Below are 17003 nucleotides of genomic sequence, written 5' to 3' on the forward strand. Positions count from 1 at the left end.
GTCAATCAAGACCCAAAAAGAGGCGTGCATTGTACAGGAAAGAGAAAAAGGCTTTGAAATGCAATTGAAAACTCAAACAAGTGTTGTTTTTCAAAAACATGGGAAATGAAAAAAAACCATATTGCACAGGGTTAACCTTTGGGAGTAAAAGTGAGCAACTTACACCAAGGAACCGTTTCCTTTGGGGAGGAAAGGGGGTTGGTTCAACTTTTCAAAAAAAAAAAACAAAAAAAAAAACTTGCAAGTTAATTACTGGTTCACATGCATGTTTCAAAAAGAAATCCTTCCAGGGTCAGCTGGCTAAGTTTCCATTCTCAAGTCCAAACCAAACTATCTCAACATAAAAACGTGCTACCAAGAAATAGTCATGGATCTTTTTTTGCTCTCTTTTCTTTTCTTTTTTTTTTTCTCTTTCTCTTTTTTCTTTTTTTTTTTATTTTTCTGGTGGCTGTGGCTATTTTTGATTTGCTAGTTAGGTTGGTGGGCGGCGTGCATTTCCATGCATATATACCTTGGGTCCTCGCTTGTTGTCATAGGAAAGTTGGTCGAGGTTTTCATAGTTCCTTTTTTTACTCTGATGAATAATGTGCACAGAGAAAATATGTAGACACAGAAGAATATTATAAACAGTTGAAAATGACGTGTAGTAAAGCAATCCAACATCCACCTCCTCCTCCACTGTTTGCTAAAGGGTCTTTATAACGCTGGAGCTCGCAAAAACCACTATCAGGAGAGAGTGCCTCAGCTCTCACGGGAGCGTCATGGTGCAAAGCTGTATCAGTTAGAGCAAGCCTGAGTGTCACAGCTGTTGCGATGCAGTTGTACATCCCTTGCGGGGCTGGGGAATTCTTCAGCAAGAAATTTAAATCTTAAAGTCAGAAGCAATCTAAGCATCCCCAAGGGCCTAAATGGTGGGTATTCCATGGAATTACTGTGGAAGTAAAGGACGAAATGCTGTGTACAGCAAGTTCTGGATAAATGCAAACTGTTACCATTAAGAGTATTAGTATTACTGTTGCTACTCTTATCATTACAGAACTGTTCACTCTATGGGAGCGCACAGCAAGTGAAGTGTCTCAGCTGAGCATCTCATCTCTCTCAAGGAGGAAGGAGCATTTTGGACCTGTGCTGCCATCCAAAAGAGAAAGGAAAAGCTTGCTACATCCTATGTTGCCTCACATGTTGGCAATATGAAGCAACAGAGATCATGAGGTGACAGCTTTTACCTGGTGCTTGGGGAGGGCTGAAGGATAGCTTATGGAACACCTTGTGGCTCTGCAGCACACAGGTCGCCTTGGAAGGTACCATTTTTGGACACCATGGTGCCCATGCCCTGACCCTGCACATTGCTGTGGGTTCACTGCTCCATGGTCTCCATGCTACCGGTTGGAGCATCACACCCAGCCTATGGGCAGGTGGCACAGCATGGACTGATCCTGCAGATAATGGACCAGGGCAGAGAGATGCCTTGTCCACTCTCTGCTGCTGCTCAGCCTCAGTGTTCAGTCCCAAAGGAGTGGGAGTCATGAAACCTGCTTTTGGAGGTTTCCTCTCCACTAGGCAGCATGCTGAAGGATGACAGCTTCTGCTTTCCGAAACCTTGAGCCTGCAGTAACGTGCACGGGGCACAGTGGATCATTCTGGGAGCAGCCAGCATCATCGTGCCAGTAAGATCCCCCCAACTGTGCACAGAGGTTCAAAATGGACTTTTGTCAATCTTTGATGGGACACAGTCCGAGTTCTTCCTTTAGTCCCCTTATCACCCCAGCTGGATGCCCCTGAATTGTGTGTAGGGTAGATATGACATGGTTCCCATCCCCATTTTGCAGCATTTTACAATAATGGCAACTGTCCCCAGACAGAAATCTGAGGCTTTGCACCCCCAACACATAAGGTTTCCACTTTTCCTAGGTTCTTCATTAGGTGAGTGGTTTTATCTCTGCATCTTGATCTCCAAACTGAATAGCTCCCCTCCTCCTGTGCACTCGGGTCAGTCTTCAGCAAGGCATTTTGCCAGGTCTCATGCCTGTGCCTTTGTTTGAAGGGCTCAGTGCAGCCATGTCATACTTGCTCTTCCCTCTTTACCCATCGCTCCTTGTACAGAGTCTGGCAGCCTTTTTATTGCTCTAAAAAGTTGGATCTTTACAGGGAAAAGAATCTGAGGAGGCAAAATTTACTGCAAGCCCAGGTCTGCCTTCACTTCAGGTGATGTCCATGGTGGGAATTTCTGTGACTGCTTCTTAGAGTCTCCTCAGATCACAGTGAGACATGGAAAAGTACCACAATGGAGGAGAGCAGCATCACAGCAGCAGGAGTGTGTGAATATTCTTCTCTAATGAAGAGATATTGGCCATTCTTTCTCAGGCACCAGAAATGTTGTAGGAAACTGTCATCCACCTTGTAATCTGCAGCCACAATGACTTCATGTGCTCTGTATATGCTGGCACCTCAAACCAAGCTGGTTAGCAAAATTATTCAAATTAGGTGTTTTGGATCCAACATAGCTGGACTTGGTGGGACCTGATCAGATGTCTCTGTCTTTCTCTGTCCCCATCCCTATTGACAGAATTAGGCCAGTAATGTTTCCTGTCTTCCCACTGGGCAGGGGATATAGGATCCCATAGCACTGTCCTGCTACTTAGTGAGCTAATACTTCTTAGCTCATGCTTGGCATAGACAACAACAGATTCAATTCAAAATTCACTTTCCATAATATTCTCTAGCATTCACTTAAAAATCATAGCTTGCACAAACACCACTGATCCAGAGGAAGGGAACCAGCAAGCCAGGGACCAGCCACTTCCGACTTCCAACAAACTCCTCTTTTCACAGCACTTCCTAATGAATCCAAGGAGTGTTTGTGCAATCATGGGCCTGCCCAGCACTATAAGGCACAACCAGGGATGAAGCAGCAACCCCAGATTGTTAGTTACTGTAGATAGGCTTAAAACATGGCTAGCATGTAGGATCTGACTGGACAGGCCATCCTGGTCTGAGTGTTGGGCTCTGAGCACATGTTTAAGGTATAGATCCGTACAGTGATGGCTGAGGACCACCCAGAGCCTGCATGGACTCTAGGAGGAAGCTAGCAGATAAGCAGAGTCCAAGGGCTTAGGTGGCCAGGTGATCTTCTGACTCATAACAGAAACCCAGTGTCCTGAGGGGCCATGATCCAAGCCTTGAACAGGGCAAGAGCAACTCTCTAGCCTGCTCTCTCATCAGGGTCCAGGTTGTTCTTGAAGGGACTGAGGGTGATACCAGGTTACAGCTTCATGACATGAAGAGGGGCAGGACACCAATGATTAAAAGAGCAATTAGCAGAACAGACTGAGAAATAGGAGGGAAGACCTGGTGAATTCCACCTTCCAGATCAGCCAGATCAGCCAATTCGACCAGAATAAACTCAAAGGAAAGAGAAACAAGATCATATGGCAGACCCCAAAGAGAAGATGAAGTGACCTGTCATCAGGGAGCACAGATCCCAATCTAGAGGACAGTCAGGAAATCTGAAGTGACTGATTGACTGTCAGGATATGTCAAGACATGTCATAGATTCAGTGTGAATACAAGGCAGGTCTGAGGACAGATCCTCTCTTCCCTTCTTTCAGACCCCAGATCTCTATATCTTTTATATATGATGGGCAGATTGAAAAACAAATATACCATGTGCTTGGGATCAGACACTGCAGTGAGTGGAAGTGTAGAGAAGGGATGCTTGGGATCAGGCATTGCAGTAAAAGGGGATGTGTGGCAGCTGCAAAATATACAGAATGTGGAAATCAAAAGATGTAATAAGAGGGATGAAAGGCTGGCAGCAAAAACCACACTTCCACAGCTCTCCCGGAGTAAGGAGAGAAATGTCAGGCTGCAGTGGCTCAACAAGAAGCTGCCATTTCCACATTGGAGGGCTGGGAGGATCCCATGATGGTGGGCTGTGCACCACTGTCTCACAAGGTCCCAGATAGCAGTGAGGGTGAAAATTCTCAAAGTTCAGTGCCAAAAACTAAAAGTCTGTTGGTCAGAATTCTTTATATCAGCCCACTCCCCTATGCCAAAGGTTTCTTCAGTGGCTTGACAAGAGATGAAGAAGAGCAGTGACAGGCTGGTCTCTCAGCCATACCCGGGCTGAAGCACAAGAAGTCTACAGCCACATCTTTTCAACAACTGACCTAGCAAATGACAACTGGTAGGGCTGGACGAAAACATGTTGGGGTCCCTGTCTATGACCTAAGAGGTAGCAGCCAGGCATGAGTGTCCTGCACTGAAATTGCTGGAGAAATGAGAGATGGGTTCAGACACTACTCACCTGAAGGACACCTAGTGTTGCCTGGGATCCAGTGTGGACAAGAGGTGTGCTGGGACAGTCCTTTCACCCCTTGGGGCAAGAGGTGATTCCTTGCTTTCCAGTTAAGTACTTGTCTTTGAAACTTTGTGGCCAAATGGCTTCTTGTCTTGTCTTTCCGCAATTTGCTTGGACACTTTCTTGGTCCTATGCTCAAAGGTAGCAGGTCTAAGGCTCTCCTGCTCAACTTCCAGTAGGTTCAGAGACCTCTCCTATGTCCCTGTGAGTGGTCCTGAGTGCAGGTGCAGTGCACCTCCTCGATAAAGCTGCTCTCGCGAGCCATAACCGCACTCTCATAACAGCATGGGGCGTCAGGAAAGCAGCGTTCAGCATGGGTTTCAATGGAGATGGGAACTGGGGCATCAACCTACAGCCTCATAGCTGACAGCTTTATAGAGAGGGTGCATTATACCTTTGTGCATCAATTTGCCAGCTGCTCTTGGCCCTCCTTAGCCTCTAAGGTGAGCTCCAGTTAGCCAATTCGGAAGCTGTTTTTTTCTGGATTGCTTTGGCATTGCTGGATCTGGACTCGCCCCTGGCTGGCTGCAAGTGGGGCAGGTGCTTCCCTAAGCTGAGCGACTGGTCCTCTCCTTAGGTGGGAATCTTGGGCGAGGTATTTGCAGAGCTCCAGGTTATCCTTCCCTTCATTTGGTAGTTGATTTACATGTAGGAGATTTTGACCATGGCAAAGCAAGTGAAATGAATAAAGTACAAAGTTCTGTCAGGTACTAGTCAGACACTGTTGATGCTTTAAGCATGTTAGCCATGTTACAATGGAAAGAAAAGGTGTTTTACATACAGAAATCTACATACATACAACAGCCCGAGACTTCTAGTTTTGTTGTTGTTGCTTAAACAAAGTTACAAGACAGTATTTAGGGACTCACCTTGGACTCTTTCTCCTCCAAGAGGGTCTCCAGCTTCTTTTGTGCAGCACGACCTTCGTGGTCGTCACTGACTATCAGAATGACGTGATTCCAGTTGAAGACTCTCATCATCTCAAACCAGACATTGGCCTGGTGAGAGTATGGTGGGACTGTGCGCAAAAAGGACAGGTGGATGCTCTGCAAGGAAGAACAAGAGCTAAACATAGACTAGTGTGGGTCAGCTGCCAGCGTACATTTCAAGAGGCAAGTTCACATAGACAGCGTTGGGGTCACTAAGCCAAAGAGATAGAGCAGCATTTTTTGGCAGCCCTCTTAACGGCCAATCTTTAGCTGGTGTCTGATATCCACACTTGCCTTTGACTGAGAAGTAGATACTTGCTATGATTTCCTACTTTTCTGTGGTTAATCCAGTACATAGGAGAGAGGATTTTTTTGCTTTTTAGCAAATAAATGCATGGTGAAGAAAAGCTCATCCAGGAATAAACTGTCAGAAACATTCAGTGCAAATACAGCCTTTTTTTTTCTGATTATTTGAAAATGTAATTGAGCATGCAGTTTCATGGCTATGGACATGAAAAAGAAAAACAATTCCAGAGAACAAAAAAGATCAGTTGCAGGTATATATAGATATATGCTAGTCTTTTGTCATGAGATAAGTTCAGAAATCAGTTTTGCAACATGCTGTTTGGCTTTTTCTAGGTCAGCATGTTCCACAGCAGCACACAGGAAGAGACACAGCTCTGGACTCATGCCCCAGCTAACCTATCTGATTTGGTTAAAGACATCATTATGGTTGGATGATTGAGCAATAGCAATTCCAGCGTAATTAAGCACAGTACTCTTTTGGGAGCAATTGAACCAAAAGTTGTAGCTGACACAAAGGTTTCAAAAAAATGCAGATTTTCCAGAAGGCCCTAGAGTCAAATATTAGAAAATTAAAGTGCTTAGGCTCAGCATGGATGCTGAAAAAAGAATGAGTAATTTCTGGAAGGAGGCAGAGGTCTAAACAGGAAAGGACAGAAAGATGAACAACACAATCTTTTTCTTTTTATGGGGTGAGATGTTCCGCTGGATCAAAATGGGCTAGTCCAGAACTAACTATCCAAGGACTGATCTAGCACTGATTACAAATGTTCTGACTAGACCACAGTAGTTCATAATAGAAGGAAAAAAAATGTGTTTCATTTGTCATGGAACTACATGCAGGAATGGAGACATCAGCTAATACCTTTTCCTCACATACAGCACCGTGATAAAGTCAAAGCAAACTATTGAGCATATAGAAAATAATACTTAACTCCTGTCCTGGCTACATCTCTTAACACTCTGCCCTTACCAGGGATATCTGGTTGGCTCTGCCACTTTTTCCTAAAACATAGAAACAACAGAGGCTCTGAGACAGCAGCAAAAATATTTCCAAATTACAGGAGACTGAGAAGACTGTGGTTGTTTAATTTAATGTGGAAACAAGTCAGGAGAGATTTAACAAGAGTCATCGAAGAGCAATTCAGTGTGAATGATACAAACATTCCTAATTATGAGAAGAGCAGAAGAAATATTGTCCTATAAACCCAATATTAATCTACAGGATGAGGAAATAGCTTGCAGGGACAAACAGTGTGAAGAACAAATGTGGTCTCCACCCGACTGTGTTGTTCAGTCCCTCTTTGTAGGCAGTGGAGAGGCCCAGACACTTCCAGATCCAGCCCAGCTCCTCCTGAGGCAGATATCCAAAAGAGCTCAGGCTAGTGGCTCCAGAGAAGGGCCTGATTCTCTCCCTCTGAATGCAGTGGGAGCTCAGATGACTCATGCACCATGATTCTCAGCAGGAACTCCCACAGTTGCCCATTTCCACCATCCCTGAGTATTTTTAACTTCTTTAAGGAAATGGAGGAAAGTGGAGAAAAATCAGACCAAAGATATGGAAGAAGAGTAGAATATCTAATACTTAAAAATGAAAATACTGGAAAGCTTTTACAGCTTAGAAATCTTGAAAATCAAACTCAAAATAACTTCATTCTCTTTGAAGTGTCTGTGATACAATCAACAATGTATGTTAATTCATTTGAAATGTTCATCAAACATTGTCCCTGAAGTGCTTCTACAAGTGCTTTAAATTTGAGCTGTCATGGGTCACAACCTGCTCCCCTCGGATCAGGCATGCAGCAAAAATGCTCACAATTTCAAATCAACAATTCGCCTAGTAAGGCTCCTGCTGCTTACTGAGACTGCTGGAATGTGAGCGTGGAAAACACTCACAGCAATCTCATTTAGAAATGCAAATCTGAATTGAAGAACAGCTTTTTTGCAAGATCTCTCCATCTCTTGCTAAAACCCAAGAGCTCATCCTGTACTTCCTGACTTAACTCTTTCTGCAAAAGAAAATATTGTTTGAGGCTGAATAAGGCTGAATGAGGCTGAATCCACCTCATGGTGGATGCAGGTGACTCTCAGTGTGATTTCATCTTTTTAAAATATTACTAAGTTTTTACAAAATCCCTTTGGAAAAGCATGGAGATGCAAATTATCCCAAAATATACATGTAGAACAGAGAAAAAGAAATAAAGTCTGTCTTGACCCTTCTGGGGAACCGTCATGAGAAGGTCAGAGTCTGACTTTTTGCAGTGCTTAACTCACATGGATGCCACAAAGGGCTCTCCATAGTTATGGATATCCCAGAGGTGTTGACCAGTCAGCTGATTTCAGATACCCTTCACTGTACAGTCTGATTTGGCCCAGGACTCAGCTGAATGAAGTGAAGATCTTGGTGAAAAAAGAGCAGGGAGTCATTTTATAAGATGCATTTAAAACGGGCAAAACAAAGGCTGCCAAGCCTGAGTGTTCAGCTTTGCAGTTTTGTTTCTAGAACAAGCAGTTCTTTGGATAGTGGGAGTATTAAATCTTTTCCTCCAAGTGTATTCATTGAAAGACTGGACACAAGTCATGGATTGCTGTGTTTGACTGGAGATGCTCTGAGAGCATCAAAAGATACTGGGTAAACCCATCTGTGCAGGAGCCTGTGCCCTTCTACCCCTGTCAGCCCAGACTTGGGAGTACCATAATTAACTTTGAAACCTCAACCCTCTGTGAAATTTAGCTAGAATCGTCTGGTGCGTTCAAAAACAATGAAGGGCACGTGCAATGTAATCTTACAAGTTTGTTTCCATGGAAACTAAGATGAAAGATATAATTTCCTGATTTAAAAAATTAATTAATTAATTAACTGATCATGGAAAACCAAAAAGAGGTTCAGATGAATCTTCCAGTATTGCAGAAGCAGGCCCTGCCCTGTCCTGCCCAGGGTCCTTGCACCGTCCTGTCCACACCTGCATCACCAGGTCCACACCAGTCCTTTGCCCTTGAGCTAACGAAAGAGAACTGGCAGCAGAGCAGCAGCCTTATCTTCTGCTTGGACCTGTCTATGGGTAGGGGGTAGGTCCATTCTGTGCTCCACTTCTAGCTTTGCTGTTCCTCCCAGCTCCTGCTGGTCGAAGTCCTTGCACCCTGCTCCTCTCCTCACTCTGTCCTTGCTTTTGCCCCAGCACCTGCCTTCAATTCCCCTTTCTGTAGGGAGCTGAAAGCCCTCAAGCCACTGGCTGTCTTGCAGACATGGAGACTGCACCTGAGGCCTGCATGGCAGGGATGCTCAGAGGACTGAGCATCCTGAGCATCCCTGAGAGTTCACGCTGGGTACAGGCAGATGACCTGCTTGCCAGGTCCCCGCTGGATGAGTCCACCCTGCAGTCCTGCACCTGCCAAACGTTCATGAATATTCATCGGGAGGCATCTCCCCACCACTACAGTAGACTGTCCCTCCAGATCTGAAAGACAATTGTTTTTTTGTGTGTTTTTTTTTTAGAGTCACTTTTGCTGAAAATATATTTTAAATGTGGAAAACAAAAACTAAAACAAAAAAACAGCTGAAGTGGACAGTGAACGGGAGACTCCTCATCCCCTCAGGGTGAATGTGGCATACTCAGCACAAGCTCTTACTGCAGAAATGGCAGCTAATCTGCTCCAGAGAGTACAGCTTGGCTTCAAAGGAACCAGACTGATCACTGTGCAGATACCCTTCACCCCTGCAACACACGTGCAGCGTGACAGGGTCCCCTTCAGTGCTATCACTGATCAGATCTGTCCCTTCCACAAGACAGCACAAACCAAATCCCCAGTGCTTATTTTGGCTTCTGCTGCACCTTCCCTTTGGTTTGCCAGCTCTGTTATCATCTCTTCCCCTTATAACAGCACTCGACAGCAGTCTGGCAGGGCATGCCAGAGTGCCGAGCTCACGCCAGCCACCACGTCTGTCACTGCCATGGCCACCACTTGCTGGCCGTTCTGCCACAGCTTTTCCTGCTGGGAGCTACCATGACTAGCTGCTGCTCCAGTGGAGAAGTCCTGCTGCCAGGGTCTCTGGGAGCCTGCTGCTCCTCACCTCCTGAAATCTGGCTTCATTTAGCACACAGGCAGCGTGACTATTTTTGCACTGAACATTTGCATTTGTGAATATTCACATTTCCAAAGATGTTCTTTGAAACAGGCCTGATAATTGCAATCAACAAGCCTATGCACCTGAAGAAAATTCTCCGCATAGGCTGCCTAAGAGCAGGGCTGTGGGGGCATATGAAAGGCCTGGTCCTGCTAAGCTGCTCCTGCTGCCTTTGCTAACCAAGAGGAGTCTTTGCAAGATCTGCTGTTAGCTGAGCGCGTTGAGTGAAAGAGGAAGCCTTGGAAGCATCTCAGGACACAGGCCAGGGCATTGCCCACCAACCTGTCAGGAACCTCTACATACAGCAGGACCTCATCCGGACTGACTCCCACCCCTGCTTCCATGGACACAGACACTTGTTTGGGCACCTGTAATTTGAACCTCTTCCTTGAGTGCTGGCCAGACTGCATGTCATTTAAGGCCTTTATTAGTCATTTTTCTCCTCTACCAAGATGATATAAGTCCAGAAAGTAAAATGAACCAAAATACCTTCAAACCCCAGAGAGCTCCTGCCCAATGTACAGGCATCACTAGGATCTTCCTGCACCTTCACAAGTTCTCCCCATCTGAGGAGCACCCAGGATGCTTCAGATATCACTAGTGAGACAGGCAGGAGCTAGTTCATGGATTTGATTTGGCTAAAGAGCAATGAGTCCAGCAGCCTGAGAGAGAAATGCTGCAGAACTCATCCAGCACTATGTAGGTCAACACTGACAGCTGTGAAAAAAATGATGTACAAGGGAATGCAAAAGAAGGAGAGGAAGCTGTGGATTTAACTGGAGAGGGTGGATGGATGGGTGAATGGATGGATAGATAGACATACAGACATGTAGATAGTCAGGCTAGTATTAACTGTCCTGATGGGCACTCTTGATTTACACCACATGTATGAGATACTATACTAGAAACATGCATCAGTTACCTTATCAGAATATATAGACATGCGTGTTGTCAGACCAATGACAGGGATCCTGTAGAAGCCAGCTGTGTATGATACGGGTGTTGGTGTTAGGTGATCGTTTGGAGCAGGAGGGTGACTAACTAATATTGCATAGACCTGCAGGACAGGATACACGACACAAACATTATTTCACAGGAGCACATTGGCCATTGAATGTGATTTTCCTTATCTTTTCTGCAATGTCCAACAGCCCTGAGTTAGCATGAAAAGATTGTTCAAATGATGGGAAGCAGCGCAGTGGCAGCTGCACTGGGGAGAACGTCCCAGCAATGGTGCAAGGGGGCTGCTTGCATGCTCAGACTGCAGCCCACCGAGGCAATGGGTCTGCTCAGGGTTGCATCTTAATGGGAAAGCTGTCCCTAGTTGCTTGGCTTGCTAAACTAATAACTTTCATGGATTACAGATTAAAGGGAAACATCTCCCTTACAGTCACACTGTGTAATGCGATTTCTTTAACCACACATTTAATACTCGGTTGTAATTCCCCTCTGAGGACTATTACAAACAAAGTGGTCAGCTGGGACTCGGGGCAGGAGAAAGAATGCAGAGCCACAGAGCAAAACAACCATCTGGCCCCGAATATGCACAGATATCAGAAAGCCAGGGAGGCAGAGGGTGAAGAGGGGGGATCATCAGCTCTCAGGCAGCTGGGATAAATCAGGGCAAGGGATTTGTTGGTTTGCTGTTGAGGAGGAATTAACATTTCTTCCCTCCTCCAAAATCTGCTCAAGCCCCAGGATTCTGTACTAAGACTGGAGGACAACTCGCTAAAACAGGATGAAAAGCACCTGAAGGAGGACTTGAGTGCTGGGTGGGAAGGGGGGTGATACTGCCTGGCATTAGACGAGAGAAAGCAGAGGGTGCTGAGAGAGCAGGGAGCGGGTGTTGGAGGTCTTACCATGAGCAAAGGGAGGAAATACCCGCAAAAGGGCTGGGGGAGATCACCTAAAGGGCATGAGGGGGTCAGGGGGAGAAGTCCTCAGTGTGGCACCCGTGCCTGGCATAAGGAAATGAGGAAGGAGAGTGGTGGAGGGAAAGGAGAGGGCGGCATTTGGTGGGGCTGGGGCAAGCAGAGCCAGGAGGAGCAGGAGGGCAGAGTGCGTCTCTGCATGGGGACCTGGCTGATGTGGGTTTGGGCAGGGAGCTGGAAGCAGGAGAGAGGCTGGAGACCTCTCCTGTGCGGGGGCCAGAGCTCTGCGGTGCGGCACGACTGCTGACGAGAGGAGCCATTTTGCACGCTCAGGCTTCCAGGCTGCGCTCTGCCCTCCTGCTCGGGCTAGGCTCCAGCAGGCAAGTGCAGAGCAGGACTGTGCCCTCCCCGGGCAATGACAGCGGGGCCAGGAGGCTCCCTGCCCACTGGGAGGGGAAAACCACTCTGTAGCACCCTGGGCCCCGAAAAGTGGGACCCGCAATCCCCCTTACGCTGTTAGGATGTCACCCTGGGACACAGCAGAGGTGGCTGCTCCTGTCCCTCCCCCAGGGCAGGACTCAAGTGGAGCAGGAGGCCACACATCCTACTATCAGCATGGTGGCCCATGACTCTGCCCAGTCTAGGGCTTTGCAAGGTTTGTCATTGAGGCAAGGCCTTAGAGGGGGCATGGACAAATAGATATGGATTAGCCGGGTGGCTTAAATGAAGCCTCGTCCCAGCCATGACTCCTGATCCGAATGAGCTGTCTCTCTGTTCCCAGTCAGGCACCAAATATCTTTTACAGGTTGCTCTGTGCTTCCTGCCTGGCTCTGCTGGCATCCCTGGGGATGACTTCAAGCATCCTTCATCTTGACATTAGGAAGCTGATCTGTGAACGTGTCAGCTTTGCTCTGCTCTGCATCTCCAGCCCCTCAGTTCCCTTCACCCTCGGTGCTGTTGTGTGTGCCATACATGAGTGCCCAGACATGTGTTGGTGATCACAAGTCTGTGCGGGACATGTTTTCACATGCTTTGTGTTTGTGCATGTGTCTGTACATAAGCACGGATATCTGTTTGAGATGTGTGTGAGTTTGTATGTGTATGAGTTTCTGCTCAGCAGCCAGTCCAGGGCTGGGGGACAGTGCTGGCTAACTGAGGGCAGCACCCAGAACACTCGCAAGGGAAATGGCAGGGCCAGGCGTCAGGGTGTCCAGTGCAGAGATTTGCAGCACCCTGAGGACCTGGGTTGCACCCATTGCCAGGAGGAAGGTGGATTTGGGCTGATCCCTTCTGTGCTAGTGTGTGCTTGAGCTAGTGTGCGATTGCGCATCTGCCTTGTGCAGTGTGTGATGCTGTCTGTGGGGGCTAACGGTGCTCTGCGTGTGGCAAGTGTGATGGGGCTGTGTGTGTGCACAGCTTTTGTGCCCAGTCACTCAAATATAAGCATCCAAAGGCATGTGCATGTGTGTGCCTGATCCTGCGTGCATGCATGCAGTGTTCTGGGTGCATTTCTAGCGCAAGCAGCGCTGTGAGTGTAGGCAGCAAAACGTGTGTGTGTGTGTGTGCATGGTGCAGTGCCTGCCCTCAGGTATGTGCATGTATGTGTGTGGCAACGCGGCCACACAGTGGCGTGGGTGTACACAGGCAGTGGCATGTGTGTTTGTGTGCCCGTGTTTGCGCAGTGATGTGTGTGTGCCCATGGCGAGCATGCAGGCAGCAGCGTGTGCCCCTGTGCTTGACCATGGCGATAGGAGTGTGCACTGGGGTGTGTGCACATCCACGCTGCCCTCCATGTGTGTGTGCAGTGTGTGTGTATCAGGTGTGCACACAGAGCGTTGTGTGTGCCCTGGTGCTGCATGCTAGTGCATGATGTGTGTGTACCCATGGGGCTGCGAGCATGCTCGTGGGCACACACAGTGTGTGCAGGCATGGGGTGGCATGCGCCTCCCTGCGCTTTATACGTGTGCAAGACTGTGCGTGCATGTGCAGCCCCGCTGCTCTTACATAAAGGCTGCAATGCAGGCAGAGGCCAGTGGTGCCTGGGGCCGGCGGGGCAGGAGCCCCCTCATCTGCAGCCCACCCCACTCCCAGACCCCAGGACAGGGGAGGACGAGGGCGCTGCAACTGCGTGGGTCGCGGGTTGGCACCGTCCCGCTTGCAGCGGGCCCTCGGGGCAAGGGTTGCGGCCACAGGGATCCGGGGGAGGCGGAGGGTGGGTTTTAAGGGGGTGGGGAGGGCTCTGGCCCGGGGGTACCTGGCTGGAGATGAGGTCCTCGCAAACGGAGAGAGCCATCTGGATTGCATTGGGCTTGTGTGTGACCGAGGTGGCGTTGAGCTGGAGCTTCCAGGTGCCGTGCCGCTTGTTGGCCTGGTTCACGGCCTCGCGGAAGATCTGCTCGTGCTTCTTGGTGCTCAGCACCGCGCCGATGTTCACGATCTTGGGGTCGCAGCCGGCGCGCGCGAAGGACGACGAGAAGAGCAGGGCGAGCAGCAGCAGCCGCATGGTGCTCATCCACGGGCGGCCCGGAGCCCGCCGGGCTCCGCCACCCGCGCACCGGGGCCGCCCGCGCCGCTCACCTCGGCCCCATGGGGCGGCCCGGCCCGGCCCGGCCCGGCGCGGCTCGGCGCGGAGCGGGGCGCTCTCCTTGGTGCTGAAGCTCCGCGGCGCTCCGCACCGCTCCGCCCGCCGCGGCTCCTCCCGCCGCCGCAGAGCCCGCGCGCTCCGCCCGCCGCGCTGCCCCCGCCGGGCGCAGCGGCCGAGGCTGCCGGGGGGGACCCCCCTTCCTGCCCCCTCCCGGGCAGCTGCAAGGCAGATCCCGCTGGGAACGCGGCCCTGGGGAGGCTGCGGGGACCTCGGGGACTCCGGGGATGGGCAGTGGGTCTGGCACCTCTAGGGAGCGTCACTGGGGCTGCGGGTTGTGGTGGGCAGAGCTCGGGGGTGCCTGAGCCTCCAGCCACCACGGGGAACAAGTGGGGAGCATCTTCTGGGTGCCCAGCTCCTCTCTTTTCACCTTTCCAGCTGCAGTGCTGGAAAGCCATTCGCGCTTGTGAATCCCTGTTAATTTGGGAGGATAAGTGCACTACGTTTCAGCTCAGCGGAGGTTTTCTCCAGAAAAAAAATATATTCCCAGTTATGCAGCATCTCTGAAAAACACACATTTCCAGCCCTGGACAGGGAGAGCTGTCTGTTATATGAACATCATCTGAGTCTCTGTTCACTCCAATGTTGCAGGAACTCTCTCTTGGCCAACAAACCTCTTGACCAGAAGCTTATTAGTCACTCACTTCATTCCTTGTCTTTGCTCTGTCCCTCTGCATAGAGACATCACTCTTGCAGGTATTACCTCAACATAGGAAGTAGTCATTTTCCTCCATAAAATTCACTCTGTTGTTCCTGGAATTTTGCCTTACTGTTTCTCAGCTGAAGAAATATCTCAGGATTCCCTTTATCAATCTACCTCTAGGCTATCACTAGCCTCCCACATAGGAAATGGAGTCACATCAGCTAATGGCCAATCTTAACCATTCTGTGATTCTGTGATTCTGTGATCTGGAGGACAGTCCAACTCCATGGCTCAAGGGACTGAGTTTTCAATCCTGGGTCATATCTGTCCAGTTCCAAGGGCAGAAGAAGGAAGCCAACAGCACAGTACCTTGCTCTCCGGAGCTGCTTCAACCTTTCTGGAAAAAAAAAACCAAAAAGATTGCAGATAGTTACAGGGTGTTGCTTTGTAACTGCATGGGAGGAATGCCATCAGCCAGCCTTCTGTACACCAGCCAAGAAAGAGAGCAGAATGAACAGTGCAGAAGAAAAATCACCCGAGATATTTTTACATCAGCCATTTCTAGGGTATTGCCACAGCCCACCTCTGTGGTAGCTTTCAACGTGAGCTGAAGCAGATTTTTTTCTGTCTCCCAACGCAAATTTTCTCACTGACATCTCTGAAAGTGCAAGTTGCCATGGAAACCATTTTGTCTGTGTCCCATGTTCTCCACATGCACTCAGAAGAAGCTGGAAAAGCAAAATGGCTGTTGTATAATGCTGCAGGGTCTCAGTATGTAAAAGGATATTGTGCTGCAAAGCACCCTTCTAGTTATGGGACACACTCCGAGAAGCTCCATAAAGACACCCCAGCATCTTTTACCCTTTTAAGTCCCTCCATTTGATTTCTACTTATCCAAGTATAGAGATGAGGATTTTGCAGTACTCATACACGGCTCTCTCCACTCAGTGTGGCCTGGGATACAAATAAGCAAAGTTGCATCCATACACTTAGACCGCACATATTTGGCTGTGGTCTCTCCTCCACCTGTCTGATATATTTTCGTTAGGTTGTTTGTGAACCAACTGTTTCCAAGTGCTTTTTTTTTCCTAAGTGGATCAACCTGAGCTTGGTGGGTAAAAAGGCAAAAGTGCAATAATAAAGGCAAGATCTGGTCACATCTAGGAACTTAACAGAGAAGAGGAAGGAAAATGGCAAGCTTAGAAACATTATTTAGCTTGCTCACATTGCAGTTCAAAAAATCTGGATTTACCTGTTGGTGGAAAAATGAGCACAATTCCTGAACTCCTCTTGTGTTGCCCATGAGTGATCAAAGGCAGAAGCCAGTGTCTTTCCTCTGTGCCTCCATTTTTTTGTTGTTGTTATTTTTCCTGCAGACACTATTATTCCTGGCACCATTGCAGAGATGTGAGAAATGCCTGCTTCCCTTTCAGGTCATGCCTCCCACTGGGCCATGTTGTCCTGGCATCGGGAACAGCCTAGATCACAAACCCGAGCAGGAAGACTGAGCCGCACAGACGTTGTCGCTGCACGACTTCCACACTCGCTGTGCCCTCAAGCTCTTTGATCATCTGAAGGCAATGGGTGCATGCAGGGTTTTCCCGAGGCAGAAGCAGTGTAAATGGCAAACACAATCGCATCTACCAGTTGATCCTTGTGAAGACGCTGCAGCGAGTGACGTTGTTTATTTCTCCTATGGCTGCCTTCTTGCATTCTGTGGCAACCTCCTAAGCCATGGTTTGGTACAAGCACCTACCAAAGTTGTCTGGAAAAGGAGGACATTAGCATGTGCCTAATATGATCCTGCTCTTTATGTCTAGCACCTTCTGGATGCAGAAGAGTTGGACTAGCTGATGTTCACATGGTACCCTATTCCCTGTGAATGGTGTAATTCCTCCCTTAGCCAGATTTCCTCTGCAGCATAAAAGGTGGAGACTTGAAGGGAGCCGCACTGATCCCAGCTGCAAATTTCATCTGCCTTGGTGTAAGACATCAGTCCCAGTAGTGGAAAAAATAATATGGAATTTTGTAAATTATAAGAATACATGATTCATGCCAGTCACCATGGAACTGTCAAAAAACCTAAAGTTTCTTTTTCTGAGAAAGTTAAAATGTAACTGATAGCAGTAA

The 17003-nt window shown here is 48.4% G+C and overlaps 1 protein-coding gene across 16 annotated transcripts in view; it reads right to left on the minus strand.

Moving 5' to 3' along the window:
- Nucleotides 1-14198, minus strand: part of GRIN1 (glutamate ionotropic receptor NMDA type subunit 1) — a 38895-nt gene extending 24697 nt beyond the window's left edge. For 9 of the 16 annotated variants that reach the window (XR_728881.2, XM_088527976.1, XM_088527974.1 and 6 more), the window contains exons 1-4: nt 13844-14197; nt 10641-10775; nt 5230-5406; nt 512-574 (exon numbers count right to left, since the gene is read on the minus strand). Coding sequence is in view for 15 of the 16 variants with exons in the window: in XM_088527976.1 (XP_088384102.1) it covers nt 512-574; nt 5230-5406; nt 10641-10775; nt 13844-14101 (633 nt within the window). In the remaining variant the exon portion in view is untranslated. Of the gene's footprint in view, nt 1-511; nt 575-5229; nt 5407-10640; nt 10776-13843 lie in introns of all 16 variants that reach the window. The other 7 variants (XM_010220529.2, XM_010220528.2, XM_088527975.1 and 4 more) reach the window with 5 other exon arrangements.
- Nucleotides 14199-17003: the final 2805 nt, after the last annotated feature.

Source organism: Tinamus guttatus, unplaced genomic scaffold (genome assembly GCF_059628265.1).
Source record: "Tinamus guttatus ecotype Peru unplaced genomic scaffold, ASM5962826v1 Tinamus_guttatus_pri_ptg000297l, whole genome shotgun sequence".
Taxonomy (NCBI): Eukaryota; Metazoa; Chordata; class Aves; order Tinamiformes; family Tinamidae; genus Tinamus; species Tinamus guttatus.